General features: G+C 47.7%; 1 protein-coding gene across 1 annotated transcript in view; it reads right to left on the bottom strand.

The window, feature by feature from the left end:
* The window catches only part of Ia-2 (tyrosine phosphatase IA-2), a gene marked incomplete in the record, with an annotated part of 628,737 nt that overhangs the window by 74,918 nt on the left and 529,939 nt on the right, over positions 1–23,880 (bottom strand). Inside the window, 1 exon segment of the mRNA XM_077698486.1 lies at positions 3,861–4,006. Coding sequence (XP_077554612.1) covers positions 3,861–4,006 — 146 coding nt within the window.

The following is a 23,880-nucleotide window of genomic DNA, read 5'->3' as shown; positions in this document are numbered from 1 at the left end:
TTAATCTGGAGGACTTTTAAAGCGACTCTTAATAACTGAGTAATTGAAGGCACCCGCTTTGGTTCCTAGAATTTCTTTTCTCTTAGCGCAGGTACGCGCCAGCTCAAGTAGAGCACGCAGTAATTTTTAACAGTGTGAGCCGTTAGCAGCAAGTTTCTCCAGATCGCGTCCAGCCACAGTCTACCGGTAAGTACAAAAATGGCCCCGTCTATCGTCCATTGAGCCTGCCAGAAAACGTGATGAAATGACCTCTCCTATTTTCGAGAGCTCGCGCTAGATGCGACAGTTTAGCATGCTGTAGCTCCCGTTATCTTGGATCCCATCAAGCGCACCTCAGAATCGGGCAAGCCAAGTGTGAGCCGGTAAAAAAAAAAAAAAAAAAAAAGATTACGTTGCAAGTACTGCTGGCGTAACTCAGCGAGCGCAGTAATAAATACGAAAACGTGCGCGGTAATTTCTACTAGGGCCCGCCGTGGTGGCTCAGTGGCTAAGGCGCGTAGTGCTGCTGAGCAAGGGGACGCGGGTTCGATTCTTGGCCGCGGCGGCCGCTTTTCTGATGGAGGCGAAAAGCGAAAACGCCCGTGTGTACGAGATTTCGGTGCACGTTAAAGATCCCCAGGTGGTCAAAATTGATCCCGAGCCCTCCACTACGGCGCGCCTCATCGCCTGCGTTGCGTCGGCGCGTTAAACCCTACAATAAATTTATACTAGGGCCGGTGTAATAAGACCCGATGACGCATCTCGCCTGGCAAACCATGCAACGAGCGCAACAGCTTCCTCAGTGTCGGTACGGTACTGGAAAGTGTCCATTTGAGTGCGAGAGATACCGTTCATGATGGATAGAGCTACCTAAGACTGCGTCTTGAGTTGGAGTCCGTGAACTTTACGTAATTTGCATCAAATTCAGGCCCTACAGTCAGGAGGAGGAAAATGCACCAGGAATAGTTCCGCATGCTTTTCAAAATTTGCCAAAATCTCCAAAAAACCAAAAAAAAAAGTTCCAAACCTTCTAAATTTCTAGAAAATATTTTTCAAAATCTCCCCGCTGTCGTCAATGGCTGTCTGGTATCAACGGTAGTACTTATTCGATCTCAATCCCTCATAACGCTCAATCTGCACGATCTGACGGCGAGTGGATCAGCTTCGGAGGTGCCTCGCGATCCAGAAGGTGGTCGAAACATTTTTTTTTTCTTTCTTACCTCTCAGCGGCGTTTCTCTTCTCTACGCTCTCTTCTTCCACTTCAACCTTGTTACTTCAGGAGTACCTCGTAACGGCCGAGTAGATACTCGAACTCCTCCGCACCGCACTGAATACATGCCTCTAATGGCACAGGGAAAGGAAGGGACGCCACTGTAGTGGTCGCGCCTACACGTCGCGTTGGCACCTCCGCACAGCCCGTTTTAATCAATGCCCCAGGCGCCTCCTGCTAACGACAGGAAACATAAAAACTGGGAGAAAAGGGCGAAACTCGGGCTTTCACCTCCCCAATTATTCAGAAAACGCGTTGTCGCCTCCGTAGCCGAGCTCTCGACCACGTTCGCACGCCGCCCGCTCTGGCCTCTCAAACCTCTCGCCGTGCAGGGCCCTCTCTCGGAACCCGCATAGGCGCCGCCGCTCTGCGCCTGCCGCTGCTGCTGCTGCTGCGGCAATGCCTTTAACACTCGTTTCCGTTGCAACTTTTAACGCAAATCCGGCGGCCCGCATGCATAATTAAAAGACGGCCAGCATCGCTCCAAAGCGGTCCCGCTTACCCGACGCGCCGCCGCCGCCGCTCCTCCGCGCTTCCCCTCCGCTCCCCGCGTGTTGCTGGTATTTCCTTTTCGGGGAGAGCTGGCGGCGGAAGCAGCAGCAGCGTCTTCGGGCTTATTTTCTTTCAAAGTACCCGCCGCGGAACCCAGCTCCCGCTGCTGCTGTTCGCCGGCCGCAATTATTTTATTTTAATTGCGGAACCGCGGCAGCAGAACGAGCCCCGAAACGCAGAGAAAAGCGCCGGTTGCTGCATGCTGCAACCGTTTTTGCGGAGCAACTATCTCTCCCTCTCTCCACCTTTCTCTCTATCTCTCGTTCGCAGAATGAGGTAAGACCTTGCGGTCGGGCGAGGCAGCTCGGAGGTTGAGCCGCAGCTAGAAGGCGGCGGCAGAAAGAACTGCCGCGAGGGCTTGCGGGAAAAGCGCGGAGCGAGTCGAAAAATCGGAAACGCCCGCCGCCGCGCCGTGGTGAGGCTTGCTTCCCGCACCCAGTTGTGGCACTCGGAAGAAGAGCGCGGGGAAGAAGCCATTTGTTTGGATTGTCGTCGTCGCCCATTTGCGTCTCCATTTGTGCGACGCCAACGGGCGGGCGTGCATGCGCGCACGCAGTTTCTTACCAGCGCCGCTTGCGCGGCTAGCAAAGCTTTCGTTGTGTCGAGCGCTGCTGCGCTGCTGGTGTAGCGAAACGTCCGACTAACGAGGCTAACGCGAAACTGCTGACGCGCGACACACCCTCGCCGCGAGCGCGGCTCAGCTTTTGCCGCCATTTCTCTTTCCGCCATTAATTGTTTCTTGTCCGTACTTCGGCGCTGCGCAATGTAGGGACTCCCTCGCACGGGTGCTGCTTCACGAACGAACGAAAGCGAACAAATTGTGGAACAAGCAAAGAGGGATGTAACAGTTGCAGGGACCATAGTTGCAGCGTCGTATGGCCTGCGGCTTGGAAACGCGCGAGTTTCGAGAGCTTGATGTATACTATGTATAGGCTGCTGTTGAATACGAAATGGATGGAAACTAATAGAAAGGGAGCACTTCGCGAACACTTGAACGAATAGGTTAGGGTGGCGGGGGAAGTGTTCGTCGCGGTAAATCGCGAATCTGGCTCCGTTCGATAAGGGGACACGGAAACGGAATGCAAATCGCGGAAATGAATGCGCGCCGGGCTGAAGGCCCGCCGGTTCGTGCCCGCGGTTTTGTCGCGCCGCTTACGAATGTACCCTCGCGTTGTGCAATTGGGCGAAACTGAATCTTCCCGCCGAGAGATGTGACGCTCCGTTACTACTACCAACAAAAATTGCGACGGAAAATGTGCTGGCTTGACATTTCGTCCCTCTCCCACCCCCATTTTTTTTTCGTTAATTCGCTGCGTTCCCCCGAAAGAGGTAACAGGGCTTAAAATAGATCCGGTTCATAAAATAAAGCATCGTGTTAGCGTATCGTCGATGTACTCACGCTTGCTTTTCGATCACAAAGTAAACGCTGCATATTAGCACGTACAGCAAAAGCCACAGTGATCTCGAACGGCGTACTGAAGTGTGGGAGACAGACGTCCGTAGTACGCGCGTGTCGTTCGTCACGTCGGTGGCGTAACGTTCACGATTCGCCCTTTTTTTTGTTTGTTTTTATATTATCACAGTGTTTGATTGTCTCCTACAAAAATGCATCTCTGTAAGAGAATAAATGACTTTGATTGCTTAATCGGTTGATTGACCGATCGATGTTGATTGATAGACTGAGAGAGTGACCGACTGATTTGTGCGTAATTGATTGTGCTGATGATTGATTGACTGAGAGTGTGACTAAGTGACGGTTAAATAATGCCCGATTGATCAATTGACTGATTGACTCGTTGACAGTGACTGACCGATTGATTGATTGATTGAAACAAGCATCGATTGATCAATTGATAATTAATTAATTGCTTGCTTGCTTGCTTGCTTGCTTGATTGATTGATTGATTGATTGATTGATTGATTGATTGATTGATTGATTGATTGATTGATTGATTGATTGATTGATTGAAGTTGAGTGAAGGGAAGTGCACGAAGCGAATAAATGGAACAGGCGGCGGTGCGTCTCGTCGGAGCAGGGACTAGTTACAGCCCACTCACCAGGAAGACGTCGACGACCTGGAGCCGGGCTGGGACGGTTCGCTCTGGGACAGACTGCTGACTCGCTTGGGGGACTGCGTGGCAACGTGCACGGGCTCGGCGCCGCTCTCGTGGCTCTTGGCGGCCATCCGCTGGCGGCATAGGTCCTGCGGGCGACAGAGAGAGACCGAACGAGCGGAAATAAACAACTTCGTTCGTGTTTGCACACAATACGATAATAATCAAGTGCAACAGTTTGGGAGCACGCAACGTATACTACACGGCAGAGCTTCATGTATGCATGCATGCTTCAATGGGAGGCTCGAGCTATAATGTTTGTCCGACTGAAAATGAACCCGACTGGAATGAGCTAAACAGCAAGAGGTAGAAACCAAGATCAACATTTAGCCTTTTGTACGATATGCGAAGTGTCATGACACTTCAGGCAAAGAGTACGATCTACAAAGTGCACTGAAGTATTGCGCAAAGTGTACTACTTTTGTTACGACGCCAGTTTGGTCAGTCTATGAACAGTAGTAAAGTTATATGCCGAATATTTGAATTTGCGATCATCGATTGCAGTTCTGAGCTTTGAAAGACCAACACTGGTGACCGGGTACTCCCGCGTGCACAATGCAAATCATTGGCGAAGAAAAATTCCCCGCGTTTATTCAAAACACGTGAGGTGAATCAGTAGTCACATAGCCCCGCCGCGAAAAAAAGGGGCCCTCCCAAATGCTTATCCCGCGTACATTATATAGGTGAAACGTGTCAGCATTCGGTTCATATAACGTTTGAAAATGATGTGGGATTAAAACGTCTATTTCGGGGAAAGAAGTTGTTCAAGCGATAATCGTCCAAGCGAGGTTTATTACAAAATCTCCGCGCCGACTTGGACGAACAGTGAGGGCGGCCTTTCCTTATGGAACTCTTCAAATTATGGCAATAAATGCCGTTTCGACTTCAGCTTCTGCGCTCATCTACTCGGGTTCCCCGCGGAACGTGTCTGAACGCTGGAACCAAGCCACAACACCCTGGCTTCAAACGAGACGTTGCGTGCAGGTTGCTTAAGGTGGACGACGTGACGGTCTGTTCTAGCTATTTGAACAGACACGACGACAGGTATGACTAAGGTGAACTAAATGCAGGTACAAGGTCTCGGGGGAGCCGCGTTGTTCGAGGATACCTGTGTGGACGCCCATCGAACATCGTTTTAATTCCAACTTGGGGTTATGTGCTACATCAATTCAGGCGAAGCATCGCCATTGTGCTAGAAATTTCGAGTACTCTGACGTTTTAGCACTCAGGCGGGGTTATGTATACAGCCGCCGCTCGATTCGAATGTTCCAGCTCGATAGAAGCCGCAAGCCATGACGACGGGAGTGGAGTTCTCGCTTCCTCAAAAGAAATTTTAGCCTCATTGTACAGAAACCTATTGGCTAAAGGGTGTGCTGGCACCGCCGGAATAAAGTTAGCGTTACTATATAGGGACATCAAGGGCGCGATCGGCGCACCAGGGGAGATTTGAAAGTGTTTCACATGATACGAAACACGGAAAACAAATGTACGTACCTTGTACGTCAAAGGTACATGTAATGAAGCCGAAATAAATTTATATAGGCCGGGCAGATTTGTTTGGCAGCTCATTTCAATACGGTATGACGGGATTTTGGAAAAATCCGCGCTTAAAGTTTGATCTCTCGTTTTACACTGGAAACGTGAGTACCCAGAATGTGAAAACAATAATTAGCGGTCATGATGGCGCACTGCTAGAACTCCAGACTCCTGAAACAACAGTGCTACGGCGCCAAAATAAATAAATAAATAAAGGCGTGTAACTACGCCGTTATTGCCTCAAATCTTTCATTCTTTCAATGCTTTCAAAAACGTCTCAAGAAAACAACTCGGAACTACTCGTTTCAGGCTTTCAAGAGACACTGCTTCTTCTTGCCTTTATACGCACGCGCATTTGTGTGTGTGGTCTAGTTTTGGAGGGCTGAGCGTTTTCATGGAGCGGCGGTTTGTTATCGAGGCTGCTGTGGAAACTGTTGGAATGCACTCTTTTTCTCCCCACTACCATTCAACTGCTCACCATTGTTTGTTTGTAATTTCCTTCCTACACCGCTTCACTGATTATGTCTCGGCTCACTTCTTTCCGGAGACCACCGTGTTCTTAATTTTGTTTTCCCGGTTCAAGTTAAATCAGTCTTCCTCCCCCCTTTCCCCCCAGCCTAGAGGACATAGATGTGTTTTTCACGAGTCCGCCTACCCCAAAGGTGGGGCGAGCTTAAACAGTCTTGCACCCTTCCCTTGAAGACATCTGAACGACGGCCAAGTTTGTGTTTGCAAACTGTCGTAGGAGTTCGCGCAGTTCCGCGCAACGCTACTTGTCGCCCCACTTGGCGAGGCTGTAAATTATAAACATTTCTAGCAATTATTTGGACAGGCGCGAAAAACAAAAACAAAAACAACAAACTGTCCAAGGAGTCAAGATGCGAAAGACGTCCCAAATTTTACTGAGGTTGGCGACCCAACCCATAAATCTCGGCTCCGCGCATTGCGGGGAAGGGAATGCAAAGGAAAACTATGAAACATGCTCGGAAAATCTGGCCGATATGCGCGTGATCTGGAACACGCTTTTAAAAAATGTCGAAAGTGGTGGGGGGAAAGAAGGGGGGAGTACGCACCGAGTGAAATAAAATTATGCGTGTTTGAAGCGCCATAGACGCAAGCCTCAAAAGAGCGCCGCTCACGTGACATAGATGCATACTAGCCGAGAGTTTCTAGGCTAAGCGAGTTAAAGAGGAGGGAACGTCGCTGATGAAGAGTGATCTCTACGGATCGCTCCGCTCGGACCCTTTACGATACGAGCGGGAGACGAGGACATTAGCATAGCAGCGTCACAAGGTCCGCATAATAATGGGAAAGAACTAAAACTATAGAGACAAAGTAACGGGAGAGATGGGGACTCTTCTCTTTCATGGACTTCGCGGACATTCGGGCGCTTTGAGGCGGCGGTGCTTGTGCTCGATCAATTTCGAGTGAACAGAAAATTTCGGGGGCTCTTCTAGACGCCAGCGACGTCCACACCGCATTCGCCTTCCTGCTCTGGTTTAAAAAAAGAATGCTTGGTATTAGATTCTGTCATAATGCGTCCCCATTTCTCTCCGGTCTGGCTGCGGGAGAAGCTGGTGGCCTCAATTCTTCTGCAAGTATGATTCTGTGACCATATAACTGCGCAGAAATGATAACTGGATGCATGCGGCACGGGACGACTTTACCTAAACGGGAGCGCTGGCATCGTAAGTGCTAAACTTCCCTTCCAGGGGAGCGTTTACCCGGCAGTTCGCAGGAGTCTTGGAAGTGGCCTGCATGCCTTCGGATGAACCGGACCTGAACTAAACGATGATGAGAAATTGCCATTTCAATTTTTAAGCCTTGCGAATAAGTAATTGCTTTTGAATAGGTTTGCTGTGTGACTGTTCTTATTTTATGAACCGGCCTATGCGGGCATTCCCATCTCGGGCGTATCCCTGCGATGGTTTCTGCGTTTAGAGTGACAAGGACTTTGTGCACGCGTTGCTATTACTAGTGACACGCGTGCGGGAGTAAAAATAAAAAAAAAAGAGAAACTGGGAAATGTCTATATCTTGCAAATTTGACAAAACAGTGGTGTTTTATGGATGAATTATCCCTGTACCAAGGCTGCACTATATGGATAGAACGGATGAATACCATTACTTAGATTTTATAAAACGCAATTACGGAATAAATTGTAGCTGAGTGCACGAAGTGCATACTTCAATGTATTTCTCCAACGTATATCTATCTTCCGCGTAGTTCCCCCCCCCCTCTCCCAACGCTCCCTCCCTTCTTTACAGTTAACCTGCTGTGACAGCCTGGAGCATCTGTGAACAGGCGAACAGAAATGTTCTTAGTCCCGGAGCAATAACAAGTGTGAAAATTGGACGAGTGCGAAGAACACATTCGTCTGAACTTGACAGGGCAATGATTGAGGGACGTCTGCTGTTGCCATTCACATGAACGAAGAAAAAGCACGGAGGAGGTGTGAATTCTAACTAGCTTCAATGACTGTACAGCGAACTAATCCACTGTTGCCCCCCCCCCCCTCTCTCTCTTTCTTCGGAGGAAGAAAGAAAGCACAGAAAATGAACCCAACGACAGACTTTCCAATTAGTCAGTTAGTCTTGATGTTTAGAAAGAGATTGTGCATTGTGGGGCTACGGGGAATAGTACAATTATGAGGAGCCATTACTTCTTGAACGCGGCCAAAAGAGCGCACGAGAACAGCCATTATCATCACTCTATTAATTTCATTGCGGCTGTATCCGTGCAGGCTATTAAAAAAAGGGCTTATAATGCACGGAAATAAACAAAAAGCGCTAACATTACAGCCAAAGTTTCAGACTTCAAATTCAGTAAACACTTTTAAACGACACTTTTCAATTTTCTTTTTTTTTCCGCTGCAGTACACCTTAAGATTTTTCGTATTTACTGGGGGGTAATAACAAGATAAATCAGAATTGTTTACCATCGTTCGTTACCTTTTACAGTGAACAAATAAAGGTGTCGCTAACTCTCGCTTCTGACAGATGAAGATTAAACTGAAGTCTCGGTGCAGAGGTATATAACGCGAGCACAAGACCCCAGTGGATCGATTGGTACGGAAACAGTGCTTGCCTTGAAGAAACTCGACGCCGAAATGCTTCGGAGCAAATTCTGAAAGCGTTGCGGGAGAAGAAGACAGATAATGGTGACGCTCGGCGCTGGTCGATAGGGCGGCAGATCAAATCACAGCGGCGCCTCCTCTCCATATCAGTAGATCCGACTGACGCACATATTATCCAAGAAAATAAGAAATGCACTGAGGAAGAAAAAAAGACACCACTAATGGTGTTCACTGCCAGCCATGCGAAAATTAAACAAAACCTTCTGAAACCCTGCCTCTGCATTTTGCGATTGCCCTATTAACATTGATACTCCAGCAATGCACCGAAGCCATCACCGAGCTAATCTAACCTTAACTGACTCCATTTCGACCCGCACGAGTTCACGAACCATTGCAAAGAGGTGGCGGCGAAAGCGAGCGAACACAGCCGAACGTGTCTCCGCTCCGTTATGGGGGCGGCGATACGGGATAGGATGAGTGAACGGAAATGGAAAAGATACGAACAGAGGGCAACGCCGGAATGGAGAGGGGCTTTGTACTCGCCTTCCGTACAAGAACGAAATCATAGGCGCGCTCCGAGGAAGGGCTCGACACAGCGGACGCCTTTCGATTGTGGAGTACGACATTGGGGGCGTTCATTCTAACACTAACAAGACAACCATGGCGGTTAACTTCTTCTGTCTTCCTTCCCGTTCAGTGCCCACTCCATGCCTTCGATATCCATGAGGCATTTTGACCTGAATACAGCACTTAGAAAGGCCTGTTCAGCAGAGACCCTCGTCTAGCGTTTGCCGAGCTTGTGGGTCTCGTTATCTCGGTAGTGAGTTGGCTCACAGCACCCACTCTGCAGCCACCTTCCGCCTCGCTGTGCGCAGCCGCAGTGGACTCTATGTGCTTTGGGACCTTTCTCTTTTCTTTGGGACTCTCACCAAGGCTTATCACGCTGCGGCACGTCGCTGAGTGTCAAGTCAAGGCGGCTCCGGCGTGTAAGCAGCCAAAGGCTTCAAGCTTTATATATATATATATATATATATATATATATATATATATATATATATATATATATATATATATATATATATATATATATATATATATATATATATATAAATATATATATATATATATATATATATATATAAATATATATATATATATATATATATATATATATATATATATATATATATATATATATATATATGTGTGTAGCAGAACAGAGAGATACGGGACGAGGGACTCGGTAAAGATACATATCAACGTTGCAGTCGTCATTGCCAGTGCTATTCGGCTTTTTTCGAAATATTTAAATAGGGCCGAATGACGTGTGCTTGTCACGTTTCTTTGATTCATTGATAAATAAGCGAAAATATAAGTCGAGAAAAAATCCGCCGTTTTTCCGGGAGCGGGACTCGAACCCACATCTCCGCATAACCGGTGCGGTGCGTTCGCCATTACGCTATCCCCACAGCGGCTTCTCTCTCGACTTTAAAGCGGGGGTTTTATATTTACAAGAGCTCTGAGGCCGGTCAACTAGCGCCGCCCCTCGACTACCGCGGGAGACGTAGAACGTCTTCTTTCCCAGCGGCCGCCACGTAGAACGTGGTCGGAGGTCGGGGTTAGCAATTGGCATATCCGAACTGCTGGAGCCAGTGCCTCGTAATGCATGTAGCAGAACAGAGAGATACGGGACGAGGGACTCGGTAAAGATACACACTTTATATATATATATATATATATATATATATATATATATATATATATATATATATATATATACATATCAAGGTTGCAGTCGTCATTGCCAGTGCTATTCGGCTTTTTTTTTTTTTTTTCGAAATATTTAATAGGGCCGAATGACGTGTGCTTGTCACGTTTCTTTTGATTCATTGATAAATAAGCGAAAATATAAGTCGAGAAAAATAGCGTAATGGCTAACGCACCGCACCGGTTATGCGGAGATGTGGGTTCGAGTCCCGCTCCCGGAAAACGGCGGATTTTTTCTCGACTTATATTTTCGCTTATTTATCAATGAATCAAAAGAAACGTGACAAGCACACGTCATTCGGCCCTATTAAATATTTCGAAAAAAAAAAAAAAAAAAAAAGCCGAATAGCACTGGCAATGACGACTGCAACCTTGATATGTATCTTTACCGAGTCCCTCATCCCGTATCTCTCTGTTCTGCTATATATATATATATATATATATATATATATAAAGTGTGTGTGTGTGTGTGTGTAGGCACTCAAAAAAGCCAAGCAAAGTGAAGGGGAAAATGTGGTAGGCCATTTTGTTATTGAAACAGATGCAGTTTTTTGAGCGAAAGAAAGAAATGGAAGAAAAACATGCTCCCCGAGTGGGATCATGTTGTGCTTGGAGGTGGTAGCCAGCGCCACTCCGACTACTTTGGGTGAAGGGGATCTTCTTGTGAACCCCTGGACCGTGACTCGAGCATCTACGACATGTCGAGAGTGGTCGACCAGGGTTGAACCCTCTTAAGCTACCTATGGCACCAAGACTGCCAGAACAGAGACCCTCGCTATGCATGTAGCGAATCAGAATGGGAAATGAGGAGCTCGTTCAATTAGCACAGAAATAAGGGTAGGCAGTCAAGAAAGCCAAGCAATCTTTGGATACTCGCAGTGTGAGATTGGCCAACCAATGAATCCACCGCGAGAAAGTTTTGCGTTCAACAGTCGTCGTGGTTAGACGGAGGGGTGGATGATTTTTGCCTATGCATTTTAGAGTTGTTGGCGCACTCTAATCTTCTAGTTCGCTTTGGATGAAATTTGTAGCCAAGTGGACGCGGGTCAACGGGACTCACGCACACACAAAAAGATTTGAAGGATTGAAGGCTTGTGTCAAAATCTTCGACATGCATGGTCTCTCAGAACGAAAAAAAAAAGGTCTTTGATGCACAAGTCGGGGTAATCCGCGCGAACGGGAAATGTGTAAAATATATGGCGTCTAGAACTAGGAGTTTTTTTACGCTTGGCTGAGGATTCACAGATATAAACATAATCGGCGGGGCACGCGTACACGTTGTCTATTTAAATTCTAGGTATTGTACAGCAACGTTTTTCTCGAATATAAACCGACAAACACACGTAAACAAAAATAAAAAAGCACTGTGAAACAAAGACGAATCGTCGTTATACGGCTCGGTCATTTCCGGGTGCCCCGGCAGCGTTCCAACTGCTCCGGATGAAATGGGGTCGCGCGAATAAAGCGATGAATATGGCTGTAAAGATCCGTCTTTTTCCTCGGCCACGTTTTGATAGCATCCATAAAATGTGGACAGACGAACCGGGCGGTGAAAGTTAAGAAATGACATCTCGGGGCTTCTCTACGGCAAGAAAGGCTGCTCGTATAATGGATATAGGACCGTCTCGCCTGCTGCAGAGCCGACGGGTCACAGAACTGTTATGTCAGCACGTCAAACGACAGAGCTGATACACAAGTTAGCCAAAGCCATTACACCGTATGAGATCAGCAAGTTACGGCCTCAGCTAGAACGTCCTTTTTTTTAGATCAATGTGCTGAAGCAGACCATAGTGAACCTGAGAAGATCACGAAAAGACATAACCCTATTAAGTACTGCGTTACTGTGTTGGAATTTTGTCCCGAAGTGATGCCATAAACCTATAAATTATTACAGATTCGGCAGCAAAACCGGTCACGGAACGATAATAAAAAGCGGTTACTTTTCCAGCCCACCGTTCAGATTCATGCAGTGCGGAGCTGTGAGAATCGGAACACACTGTATGACGTCTCTGTAGAGGGACTGGACGTCTGTCTTGCAACTGTCGATGTCTGTAATCTACTAAGAACGGCTGAAAAGAGCCTTGTTTGTTTTCTCTTGAGCGTGGTTATAATGACTTTCGAAAAACGCTAATCATTCTTTTTTTTTTATTGGCAGATGAAGAAGGAGAGCAGACGTTTGTTAAAACAGCAAAACGGAAGACGGTTTAGCTGTTTACTCGAGTGGGCGACGTTCTTCTAGTCTCGGGAGACCAATTCACGATGATTCTCCACGTGTAGTTTAGTATTGACATCCGAGCGATAGCTTCACTCGTAAGCTGCTATGGCTAGGTATCACGGAACTGAACACAACTGCTCGTTTCTACAATTGCACGGAAACTGCGTCAATACGAATCGGCTGTACTTGTAAAACTGGTTGTCATCGTGTCTTGTAGCTAGAAGACGTAAGCATGACGTCTGCTAGCAAGCATGACGTAAAAAAACCGCTACCTTGTTGTGTGTAATGTGGTGATGTGGAATGCGACGGGGTGCGATGTGAGGTGCTCCGATGGGATGCAATACAATCCGACTGGTGCGATGCCATTTGACACCGTTCGTATGCAATGTGATATGATATGAAGCAGTGGAATACATTGAGCTATGGACATGATGTGATGGAAACTGGCGGTAATTGTTCCGTCTCCAGCCTCCGTTTCTCAGTACGACCATTCAGGGGGAGCATTGTAAGTCTTATCATCAGAGCGTTCCTTTTAAAGCTGTTTTGAAGAAACTATAGCATCGTTAACCATGCACCAACCACGCCTTAAAGAAGCCATGCAGACAAAATACAAGTTTGTTTTATTCGAAAGATTTAGTGTTTTACAGTGCCCTCAGCGGTGTCCGGAAGCAAACGATGCTTTATTCATTGAGAAATTAAACATTTTAAGCCAAAATTTAGATTCTCCTGCTAAATCGTGCTTTTTCGTGACGTCGACAATGACGTATGCAGAGCAGGACCTTAAAATTAAAGATAGCCTGCTGACCGGGGCGGCTGCCATATCACAGACGGCCGTTTGGTTGTCTTGTTTATCGCCCACCTTCATAGATGACGCTGCAATACCGCTGAAGTGCCAGTGTTCGCAATTTGCTTCTGGGCGGACTTCTATACCTGCCGTATTTTTATTAGTGTTCATACTAATCGTTTCCTACACCGTAAGCTTGACTCGACAAACACGGTCATGTAAGTAGCCGTGCCGCTTATGTCAGTTGGTCAGTGTTGTGTCAGACAGGTTCAACGCGTCCGACGGCTGTGTTAGGCAATGTCGGCCGGCAAAGTTCCGCACTAACTGCTTCGGTGTCTACGAGTTCGTTCGTAACTTTAATTGTTCACCCACAATTCTTACTGCTATAAAGAGCGTGCCCTAAATTTAAGCGCGAATAACTCGTTCGGCAAGGTTATAAGCCCTGCCTAATTTGCGTTTGTTTTGTCGGCGTCAGCCAATCGCACAGCTGGGCATATGACACCATAGGTTCTGTTGTGGGAAATGCGCTAGTTGGTCGCATGGCCATTCCCTTTTCTCCTAATTATGTAGTTTATTTGAGCGAAGTTTACGTTAGAATTGGTTTCAGTGCGATGTTAACGAAGCAATCTTTCGAATGAACCAAGCTCGTGTTTTTTCTGCAGGGCCCCTTCAAGTAAACCGTTCTTTTTTCATCTCCCACCGCTGACACAAAGCTGTGAACGTTGAAAAAAAAAAAGTGGTATGCTCCCAAAATAATTTTTAGTCGTCACAAAACTCCTTAAGAAATGCAACCGCTGTTATCTTTCCGCGCATTTGACTTCTGGTTGTGGAGAACAAGTTGATTCCCAAACGGCATAACCTCAGGCTACAAATGTACGAATATCCAAATAAAGCCCAAGGAACAGTGTCGGCTCCTGAAGCCTAAAACGGAACACATTAGGTTTTTTGTGCAGAAAACCGATTGTCGAGCCTTAAAAAAGCCCCAGGGGTATACCGTCAACCGCCACCTACGCAGGTTGACACATTTTCGCGATAACCGCGGGGAGGTAGGTATCTATAGCACGCGCGAAGTAAGTAGAAAAGCGGGCGAAATAACGACGTACATCACGGCCAGCGCGTGGCAGTTCCGCCTCGACACAATGCCGGAACAACAAACGAGAAGCTGGGAAAGGCGAAGAAGAAGAAGCTGGGGAACAGGCTTTGGCACTCAAGGGGAGCGCGCGGCTTTATTCCGCTTCGCACACCGGAGCAGAGCGAGCTGCAAACGGCCGGCTGCTGCACGAGAGCGTACGAGAAGCAGCTGTGGGGTAGGCGACACACCACCCACGATGCATCGGCTTGCCCTCCTTTTTGCTAGTCGCGGCTTCCGCCTCGTCCTCAGTCTTAGGCCTAATCCCGCGAAGAAGAGCGATCCACCACGGGAGAGGAGCAATTCGCGCAAATCCCGCGAACGCAGCCACGCGTGCATGCCCGACTCGTAGTCGACGGAGACGAACGCAGGCGGTGTGCCTGCACGGCGGGCGCATCGCACTGCTGAATGCATGTCCCACGGGCGCGAAAGTTTGAAAGCGCCTACGCTAAAGACCCCTCCGGTTTTTTAGGCCGTCGTAGGCGCGAGGAATTTCTGCTCGCTTCGTTGCTTCCCAGGCCTAGTCCGATACGCCCCTTTTACTTCTTTCAATTCCACAACGCCTCACACCCTCCCTCTTCTCTCAAAATGGGCTAAGGGCCTTCCCTCCCAATAAAGGTTCACCTTCTCCCCCTCCTCCTTCTCGCTCTCTGCTTCTGTGTGCTCTTTTGCGCTCCTTCTTTCTTGACGTTTTCGTTCCAGCTATTATATTGCTAAAAGGTCTTCATGTATAAGCGCGTAATTAACTGGAGTTTCCTAAATAATCGTTTCTCTACCACAGGCGATAGAAGCACAGCACGGTATAGTAGTCATTTAGGCGTTCTGACGCCGTATCCGTATTAGGGACTCATTCGAAAGTACGGCGCCAAAATGAAGATAGACAATGGAAAAGCGTGAGCGTAGCGCTCTTTGTGTCTTTTTGAGATCGAGAAGCTCGTTAGGCGTAAATAGAGATGAGCTCGAGGGATAAAGAGAGAGGGTCAGAACAGGTGAACACTTTGCTTCCTACTTCAGAGGGGTAGTGAGTTCAGTTTAGAAGGATTGGTTGTTAGGCGAGTTGGTGTTTTCTTTTGTTTTCTGTCCTCTCTGTGGTCGCCTGTAGATAACAACTACACTTTTTGTTAGCCAGTTGAATGCGTGATGAGGATTAAATGCGAACACAAAAGGAAGAGGAACACACACACACACACGCACGCACGCACACGGGCGCACACATACGCACGCACGCACGCACACGCGCGCACACACACACACGCACGGTCAAATAGAAAGGGAGCTAGTCACAAACAGGCCTCTAATTCAAGGGGTTTGAGGAAGCCCACAAAAATTTTTAAACCCAGTACCAACATGTCACAATCATTCCAAGTGCACCAAAAAAGTATTCTGTACGAACCTTCCTTGCCCTAAGTAACCCTGCAGCTGTTGCTCTAGCCTAAAAGAAGCGCGGACAAGCCTGCAAGACGTGTTCAGTATCCTCCCGAACCGCACAAAGGGAAAACAAAGGTGTCTCACCAGTACAATCTTGAAGAGAAAAGGTACACGCTTGAGCGAAATCGTCGAGCCAAACTCCTAGCTCGATGCGTATCTCTATGGTGCGCCTAAATACCCTAGGCTCCTAAGATAATCGTCTGCTGTACTAATAAGCGAATGTATCGTACGGAAGTGGTTACTCCAGCCTTCGGTACATCAAGGCGCTTTAGACGACTTTGCATCACAGCGGCAGTAACAGCTTGCCGTCAGCCTGCCTACTATGAGAAATTTTGATAGATGATACATCGCACCACGGAACTAAAAGGCCCCGGAGGCGAGGTGTACAGCAGCGGTCTTCGTAGAATTCCCGGCAGACTCGGCGGCTAAAATGGTGTGATTGATGAGGTATGCACTTCGATGCCGTCGTGGTCAATTATAAGTATAAGGAATGCCTCCGGTGCCACATACCGAAAATTTCCGATGTTACGTTAGAGCTCTCAAAGACGACTTCAAGCTTTTGCCTCAAGTCAGTTAAAAAAATAAAAGGTGTAGGAAATTGTGCCTCGTTGCCTCACTGACGCGAGGCAGATCCGTCGCCGTTTCTTCTACTTCCGAGTTCAGTTTTTTTGTGTTGCTAAATTTGGTAACGAGCGTGCGATGGGATTTTTCCAGTTCCATTTTACTCAAATTTGCTATCCGTATAGGGCTTACATGGTTGCGAAATGGCGCAATGCCGAGTAAAGCATGAAGACGACTTCCCGTACAAAAAAAAAAAAAAAGAAGTCAGCAGCACTTTGTCACTAGTGGTCGAAATTTTCGAACGCGGCAGGAACTTCAGCGCAAACTCCATCCGCCCGCGTGAGAGTGGTGCATGCTTACTTCGTTCCTGCATTATAGCGAGATGACGATGCGGTACGCGGCCAGCAAAACGCTGCTCACACATGTCCGTGTCCGGATGTTCAGTATATAACACAGCCTGAGAAACGTTTATGCCATCATTGCTTCTTTTCACATACGGAAAAAAAATATACTCACTTTACTCGCCGTGTCACGGGGTTAAACGTTATGGGGTCCTACTACTACGCACAAGGTCATTGGTTCGACCCCCTGTAGCGGTAACTGTATGTATTGATGGATGGAGGAAAAATACAAACATGCCCCTGCGTCCACTAGTTCGGTGGATATTAGAGAACATGCAACTTTAAGGCGCATAAATTAATCCGCAGCTCCTAATAATCGCGTCATCACGTGTGTTGACTCGTAACCCAAGCTTCGGGGTTCTAAACACGTTTTTTGTTGTTTTACAGCCGGTGAGACAATCCGATAAGCAGTGACAAGGACTGAATACTAATACCTAGATAGATAGATAAGCCATTTATTTATTTCTCTACAGTACCGAATACGATACGAGAGGGAACGGAAGGGAAAAGCTGGTCTTTGCAGCTTGAGCAAATGAGTAAATGAGCAAATGAGTATCATCATATAATATACGACTGCCAACCCTAGCCACCAAAGGGGAGAGAATTGCTGTCGATTTTCTTGGTTCCGTTCTACAAAAACAAGCCATTTCATTCGAATTGTCAACTTTTTTCTCCTTATGCAGGCCCTATGCTTCTTTGCTCGTATTTTTTTTTTTACATTTGTGAGCTGTGCATTTGTCTTCAGCATAAAGCCGAGCAGGACGCTAGTGCGGAAAGGAGGAAAAAAATATGCCTCAGAAACTCGCGTTTAGAAATTGCCAGGTAGTGCGCAAACATTCTTTCTAGCAGCGGCTCAACTCAGAGAATACCATAGTGTTTCACACTAATGTACACAAGAGGGAAATCTGGCGCCACCGTCTAGGGGAGCCGTGCTTGGGCGAGCGTTCTGTCATGTACCGGGCAGGCACGTTGCACTTGTCCTTGGCATGGCTCATGAACAGGCTGAGAAGTTGGCTTTGGCTACAAAAAAGCAACAATATTACTGCAGAAGGTTCATCAAATTTGCTTTGTTAGTGTAAAATTGAACCTCCAGAAAGATTAATTTGTCAGTTATCATGTAGAAGCTTCATGCAAGATGAACAAGAAAGAAATGTTACCATCTTTTTTGGGTTTGGCTTCGAGACAAAAAAGAAGCCATATGGCTAGCTAAGCCAAGTACGCGAGAAACGTCGCTAGCGGTGAAGGCGCCGCCCACGGCGGCACGCGACTGCAGGGACAGATTTCCCTCTAGTATGTATTAGTACGAAACTCTACCGGACGCAAGATGCGATGCGTTAACCTACGGCGTCGCTCATCGTCCGCGAGCTGCTCTCACCGAGGAAACATCAACACGGCCGGACCGTTGCAACCCCATATACGTCCGCATTGCGTGACTCCGTCCCGCAAACTGAGCGAACCTCACCATCACGTGACCGGACGCGTGGTTCAACGTGCACAACGGCCATTTCTGTGGCCCATATGGTCCATGTTGAGCTCAACTATCTGTAGATCGTATACCTATGAAGCGCACTTACTGGTAAAAGGTCCCTGAGGCATGTTTTTCATTTCACGTGTTATCATGCGGAACGCGTTACGGATGGACGGACGGACAGACAGACAGACAGACAGACAGACAGACAGACAGACAGACAGACAGGCAAATTTTCGGAGAAGTAGCTTGAAATGCCTGCGCATTAAAAAATGACTACCGGAGGTATTTCCTAAACTTCCCCACATACTTGCCGGGGGACAAACATACCCCGGTGTGTGGCTGGGTATACACGCATTGAGCGGTACAAGGCACATCCCGACAGGGCGCCAGGTGTTGTCATTGAGATGACCTCTAGAATTCTACAGGCCAGGAAGAAGTAGAGTGCCAGGGAGGTGACCCGACGAGGCTTCCGTGCACTCGCCCGACGGGCACGGCGGCACAGGAAACCAACCAGGGTAGGCGAGTATACGGGGTCGCATCACCCGATGGCCTGGGGACACCAACTCGATTACCCGTATGAATACGAGCCAGAGAAGAGGAGAGCCGAGCAAGGCGGTGAGGACGCAACGGGGCCGGACGAAGCAGCACCGGGTGCGGGAGAGAAGAGGCTTGGAAGTATGAAGACGCATCGTGTTTATACTCGGCAAACAAGGAGCCCGCTAGCGTGCCCTTACGTCGTACCCGCCGCGGCAGCAACGGCACCGGCGGCGGCGGCGGCGGCCACTTCAAAATCCATTACAATCCCTTTTCATCCGGTTCTTGTCGATGGCCCGGCGCGCACTCGCGTTTCGGACCGGCTCTCAGATGAATGACGAGGGCCGGTCCCCGGTCCGGCGGACATCACCATCGGAAGCCGCGACCTAGAAAAAAAGCGGGAGATTCGAAAGGACGCCCATATTGATGCTTGTTTGTTGCGCACGCCTGTGCGTGCATGAATTTATGTGACAAGTATAAAACATCGCGGGTAGGCGGCCTAAGGTAAACAGTCACGAGGCACAGTTTACATACGCTACACGTGGCCTCTGCCCCCCTCATCCCCCCTTTCCTCTTTCAGCGCTCTTCCTTTGTATGAACGCCGCTGGTACAAAGGTGATTCGATTTTCCGGCGCTCTGAGCTTGCAGTTGGGCCCCGGAGCCATTGCAAAGAGCCGCTCGCGTCGTCGCGAAAAGCGTCTGGAGGGGGGTCCGGCTGGCCTCGCAGAAAAGCGTGTCGCTGCGAGTGTGTTCATAGCGCTCCAATGTCGGTGCGCACGTGCTGCGGTGAAGCCCTACTGTTAACGCGTGCGGGGCTCCTGTGCAGGCCGAATACGTGGTGCTGGAGTTTTTTGAGAGTGCGAGTCTATTTGTCTAGTGCTTGTAAAGGAGAAGACGTTTTCTCCGTGCGCAGCGAGACGATGATTGCCTATGCTTAGTGGCATGTCCACATACTCTGCGGAAAGGCGGCCGCGCGCGCGCATTGAGCATGTAACGATCGAGTGTTTCGAGTTGCACGACGCTGACGGATAATGCATTTGGTCCCTGTAGGAAGCCACGAACAAGTTGCGCAAGTCTACAAAACCAACACTTGCATAAGACGCAAGACTGTCCGAGATGGTTGCATTTACTCAAGAGTGTCGATGAAGCGATGCAGGCACCGCGCATTTAAGTGGATATCGGTCCACATTTGGTTTGTACCAACAATCATGTCAGCACGGTTTGAATCGCCTGTCGCTGGAGCTACATAACATTCCCTACGTGCGACCTGTAGCAGGAAATTATTCATGTGCACCACACAGAAATAGGACACAAAGAAGAGATGCGGACATAGCGCTTTTTCTTTTTATCCTGTTGCTCCTCGCTGTGCATTAAGAATTTCAAAATGCCATTTAGTCTACCGGTAGATTGAACTACGCAATTAACACGGCACAGAAAAACTCGGCTAGCGGGAACATCGCTTGAACGAGTGTTTTACTACAACGAGATTCTTTTACGTCTCAATGCAAAGGCCCCAAACGGCCCGCTAAGCAGAAAAGCCTCTATCGGTGTCTGTAGCGGTGAAACGGCACCTAAAGTGACACGGCCTAAAAGGGCATCATAAGAGTAAAGTAACTGAGGTCAAAGAAATATTTCGGAATTGTGCCACTGTAGAGGAGTCGGACTCAGATAAGGCAAGTGAATGCGCGTGGGGAAAACGTTGACAACTGCTCTACACTCAGCTCGGTGATTTTGACGTTTCTTGGAGCGTCACTCGGCTCAACTTACAGGTAAACCATACGTTAAGTCTGAATATAGGCGCAACAACCTTTACCGGTCAGGTGGATTGGTCAACTGCGATGACAGCTGCTGTAAGCAGCAAAAGGCCGTTCCCCAAGCTGTTTTCAGTGAAATGAAACTGAAAAATTATGTGGTTAGGTTACAGGAGCAATTAGGCTATAAGTTAGGCTTAGGTTTGCTTTAGACTGTATTTAGGTTAGGTTAGGTTGTGTTTAGTTTAGGTGAGCCTACATTACGTTATACACTCGAGCAGCCTATTTAGGTAGGCGATGCTCCGAAACTACCACCAGATAGACCCTCCCGTAAAATGCTCGCGGCCCATTTGGCTTCGACGCAAGCACACCCACCAAGAATTCCAACACAGCCGCTCAAAGGGATTGTCCAATGACGACAAAAGCTGTTTCCAGAAGCTAACAACCACTTCCCCAACTTCCGGTTGGCTGTGACGTCAACATAACCAACGAAAAATATCACATGCACCCTACACGGCGTGTGACAATATGCCGTCTCGGTAGTGTGCTCGTACATTTACCTATTGAGCTACCACGTCGGTTCAGCGCGTGTGAGCCTGGGCAGAATTTAATTCTCACCCAGGTTATCAGTCAGGGTCTTCTTAGTAGAAACTTATTTTTCATTTTCTTTTTTTTATAGAAATACTGTCTTCTTGTAAGTTCTAACCGAAATTGGCTGCGTTTATCGGGTCACGTCGACAAAGGATCGCATGCTCTCGCTCCTAAGTAGTGTAAAATGCGCTCTTCAGTTCTCATTCTAACATAGGTGTCATGAAAAAAAAAATACTGATTGGGCGCTAAGACGACTCCACCATTCAGCCTAGTTTCGTTTACTTGTCGGAATTAACTGCTTCACAGTCAAGTTTTAAACGACACAGAATTCTTGTCTTTGGTCAATATATGGTCGTCCACGCGGAGGAGTATGGTTACACAAAGCGGCTGCAACTAGATTTATCGAAGCTATTCTGAAACAAATTATATGAGAATCAGTTTAGCATCAATTCTGAAGACATTATGTGTGTGTGTTTCTTTATTCAATCAATATAGCAAGTCACCATTCATAACTGAATATTGTTATCCACCAGTACAAGTTCGGCGATCTTCCATCTTAACGGTAGTGGAAGGCCTCTAAGTTTTTTCTTTGCCGTTACTGTTTTCACGGGAGTCGTAGTCTACAAACCATGACGAATTGCTTTTCCATATTGAGAACTTCCCCAACCGCCAATATAACGCGTACACAAAACCTCTGCAGTTGTACTTTGATTTCAACTCCCTCGTCACCGAGTAGTTCCATTCACCGGACTCCACTCACCGGAAGCAATGAATATCGGTACCCTGCAGTGCTGACATACGCGCCGCTTCTATTGAATAAACGCCCGGTCTCGGTAACGCGCAACTAAAATAAACACCGTTTCGCGGCCACGCCCGGCTCGCGCCGCAGAATCGCTGCCAAATCGTTCGTTATAAAGTTCTCTCTGGCAAAGAAAGCACGCAACCAACTACGGCAAACAAGACCCAGACACGGCGGGTGACCATCAGCGGCGTTCCGCGCTAACTGCTTAATTCAGCTCACGTTGGCTTGTACAAACAAACCCGACCTACGCAATCTGCTAACGGGGAGCGGCGGGAAAGTATAGGCCCGGCCAGCCACAAACCGTTTATCACACCTGTCGTGAAAGCACTCGTAGTGAACCGGGAGTACATAGGTAAGCCATCAGAACGGAGGAGGACGGAAAGAAAAATAGAGGGAATCAATTCAGGAAAAAAATATAAAGAAACAAGGCTAGGAAGAAAGAAAAAGCGAAAAAAAATCGGTCACTTTCGCAATTGAGATGCGAGGACTGAGGAAAGAGCGGAGCTGGTGCTCTTCACTAGCTTTAACTTGGCTTTTCTTAGGTCTGCTCCCTTTTTAAGAGAAAGACAGTTGAAAGGCGAACATTTCTCTATCCGAACTGAATTAAATCAATCCACCCTCTTCAAGTTCAAATTCCAAACTGCCAAAAGTCCGAAGACAAAGTCCATTCAGCTCAGCCAAAGTGCAACGCCAACGCCCGCGCTACGAACCCCCCAAAAATGCTGTGCGCCCAGAATGCGATGACATAGCGATAGAATAGACACCGGTTCCAACACGCGAGGGACTCAGGTTCGAGTTCGACTACGGGAAGCTTTTTTTTTTTTTTTTTGAGGCGTGCACTTTCAACACCTGCTCATGGTCTCCTTGCCTCCTCGCCACTTTCCCCCGCACTTCTTGGCCTAGCATTTTACCTCTCTTCATTTCGCTGAGCGGAATTTACTGTTAACGATCCGCACGGACAAAAGAAAGCTCGAACAGCCCCGCTGTTAAAAAAAAGACGGACACTCAGTCCTGTTCAGATGCAAAAGAATGAATAACTGGGCGAGTTGGTGCGGGGTTCATGGCTATTCTAAACGCGCGCAAAGACGAACGACGAAGAAAGAAACGAAAGGACGAGCACTGGCTCACAACAAAAATTTTATTGAAGAACACATTAAATATATTCTAAAACCAACCGAGCTGCCCGTGGCAAACGACCCTTCACAAGCGGGCATGATAATGCATTTTTTAAGTGTGAATACACTTTATAAGCGACCCCAAACCATCCACCGCCGGCGGCGGCGTCGGCGTCCGCAGTGCTCCTCTATAAAGAAACAGCATCCGGCGCCAGGTTTCGATCCGCGGACTTTTTTGTCATGTTCACATGATTGGTTAGCGAAGCTGTTGAAATACCAATGTAAATTGCACCTATAAATGAATGAGAAATGGGATATGAATTGGAATGTGTCAATACCTTATTTACGTCGTATAGACCGGTGCGCCGTCCCTACTGGTAGGAAAAAAAAAACGCGATTGGTTATAGTTCGCGATTCAGTATTCTTTTAAGTTGATTGGATAGTGGAAGTTGGAAAGAGTGCAGTTTTGTTCTAGCAGGCAAACATTGAGCTGACAGTTACGTGGCGGCTTGGTGATGCTGCTAAACTGGTTTAATTTAAGAGCGACGCCTTCATTTATTTGTTTTGAAACTGCCGCAGGTGTTATCCACGATACCTGCTGAGATAAAACTCCCAAAATTATGCAGTCGATTGAGCAGTCCAACGTCATATAATCTGTTTCCAGATAGTTACGATAAAACACGATACACAACCGTTGTCTGTAGCCTTTCTCGTTACTTAGATTACGGCACTTCTCAAGTACTTCGATATTGCTAAGGGCAGCGATGTTCACTCCACGGGTGCTACGCCGAAGACTATCTCA

The sequence above is a fragment of the Haemaphysalis longicornis genome, unplaced genomic scaffold (genome assembly GCF_048455015.1).
Source record: "Haemaphysalis longicornis isolate Haplotype H1 unplaced genomic scaffold, Haemaphysalis longicornis Haplotype H1 scaffold_2, whole genome shotgun sequence".
Taxonomy (NCBI): Eukaryota; Metazoa; Arthropoda; class Arachnida; order Ixodida; family Ixodidae; genus Haemaphysalis; species Haemaphysalis longicornis.
Note: the sequence above shows the minus strand (reverse complement) of the source record. Positions and strands in the feature narration are given on the sequence as shown.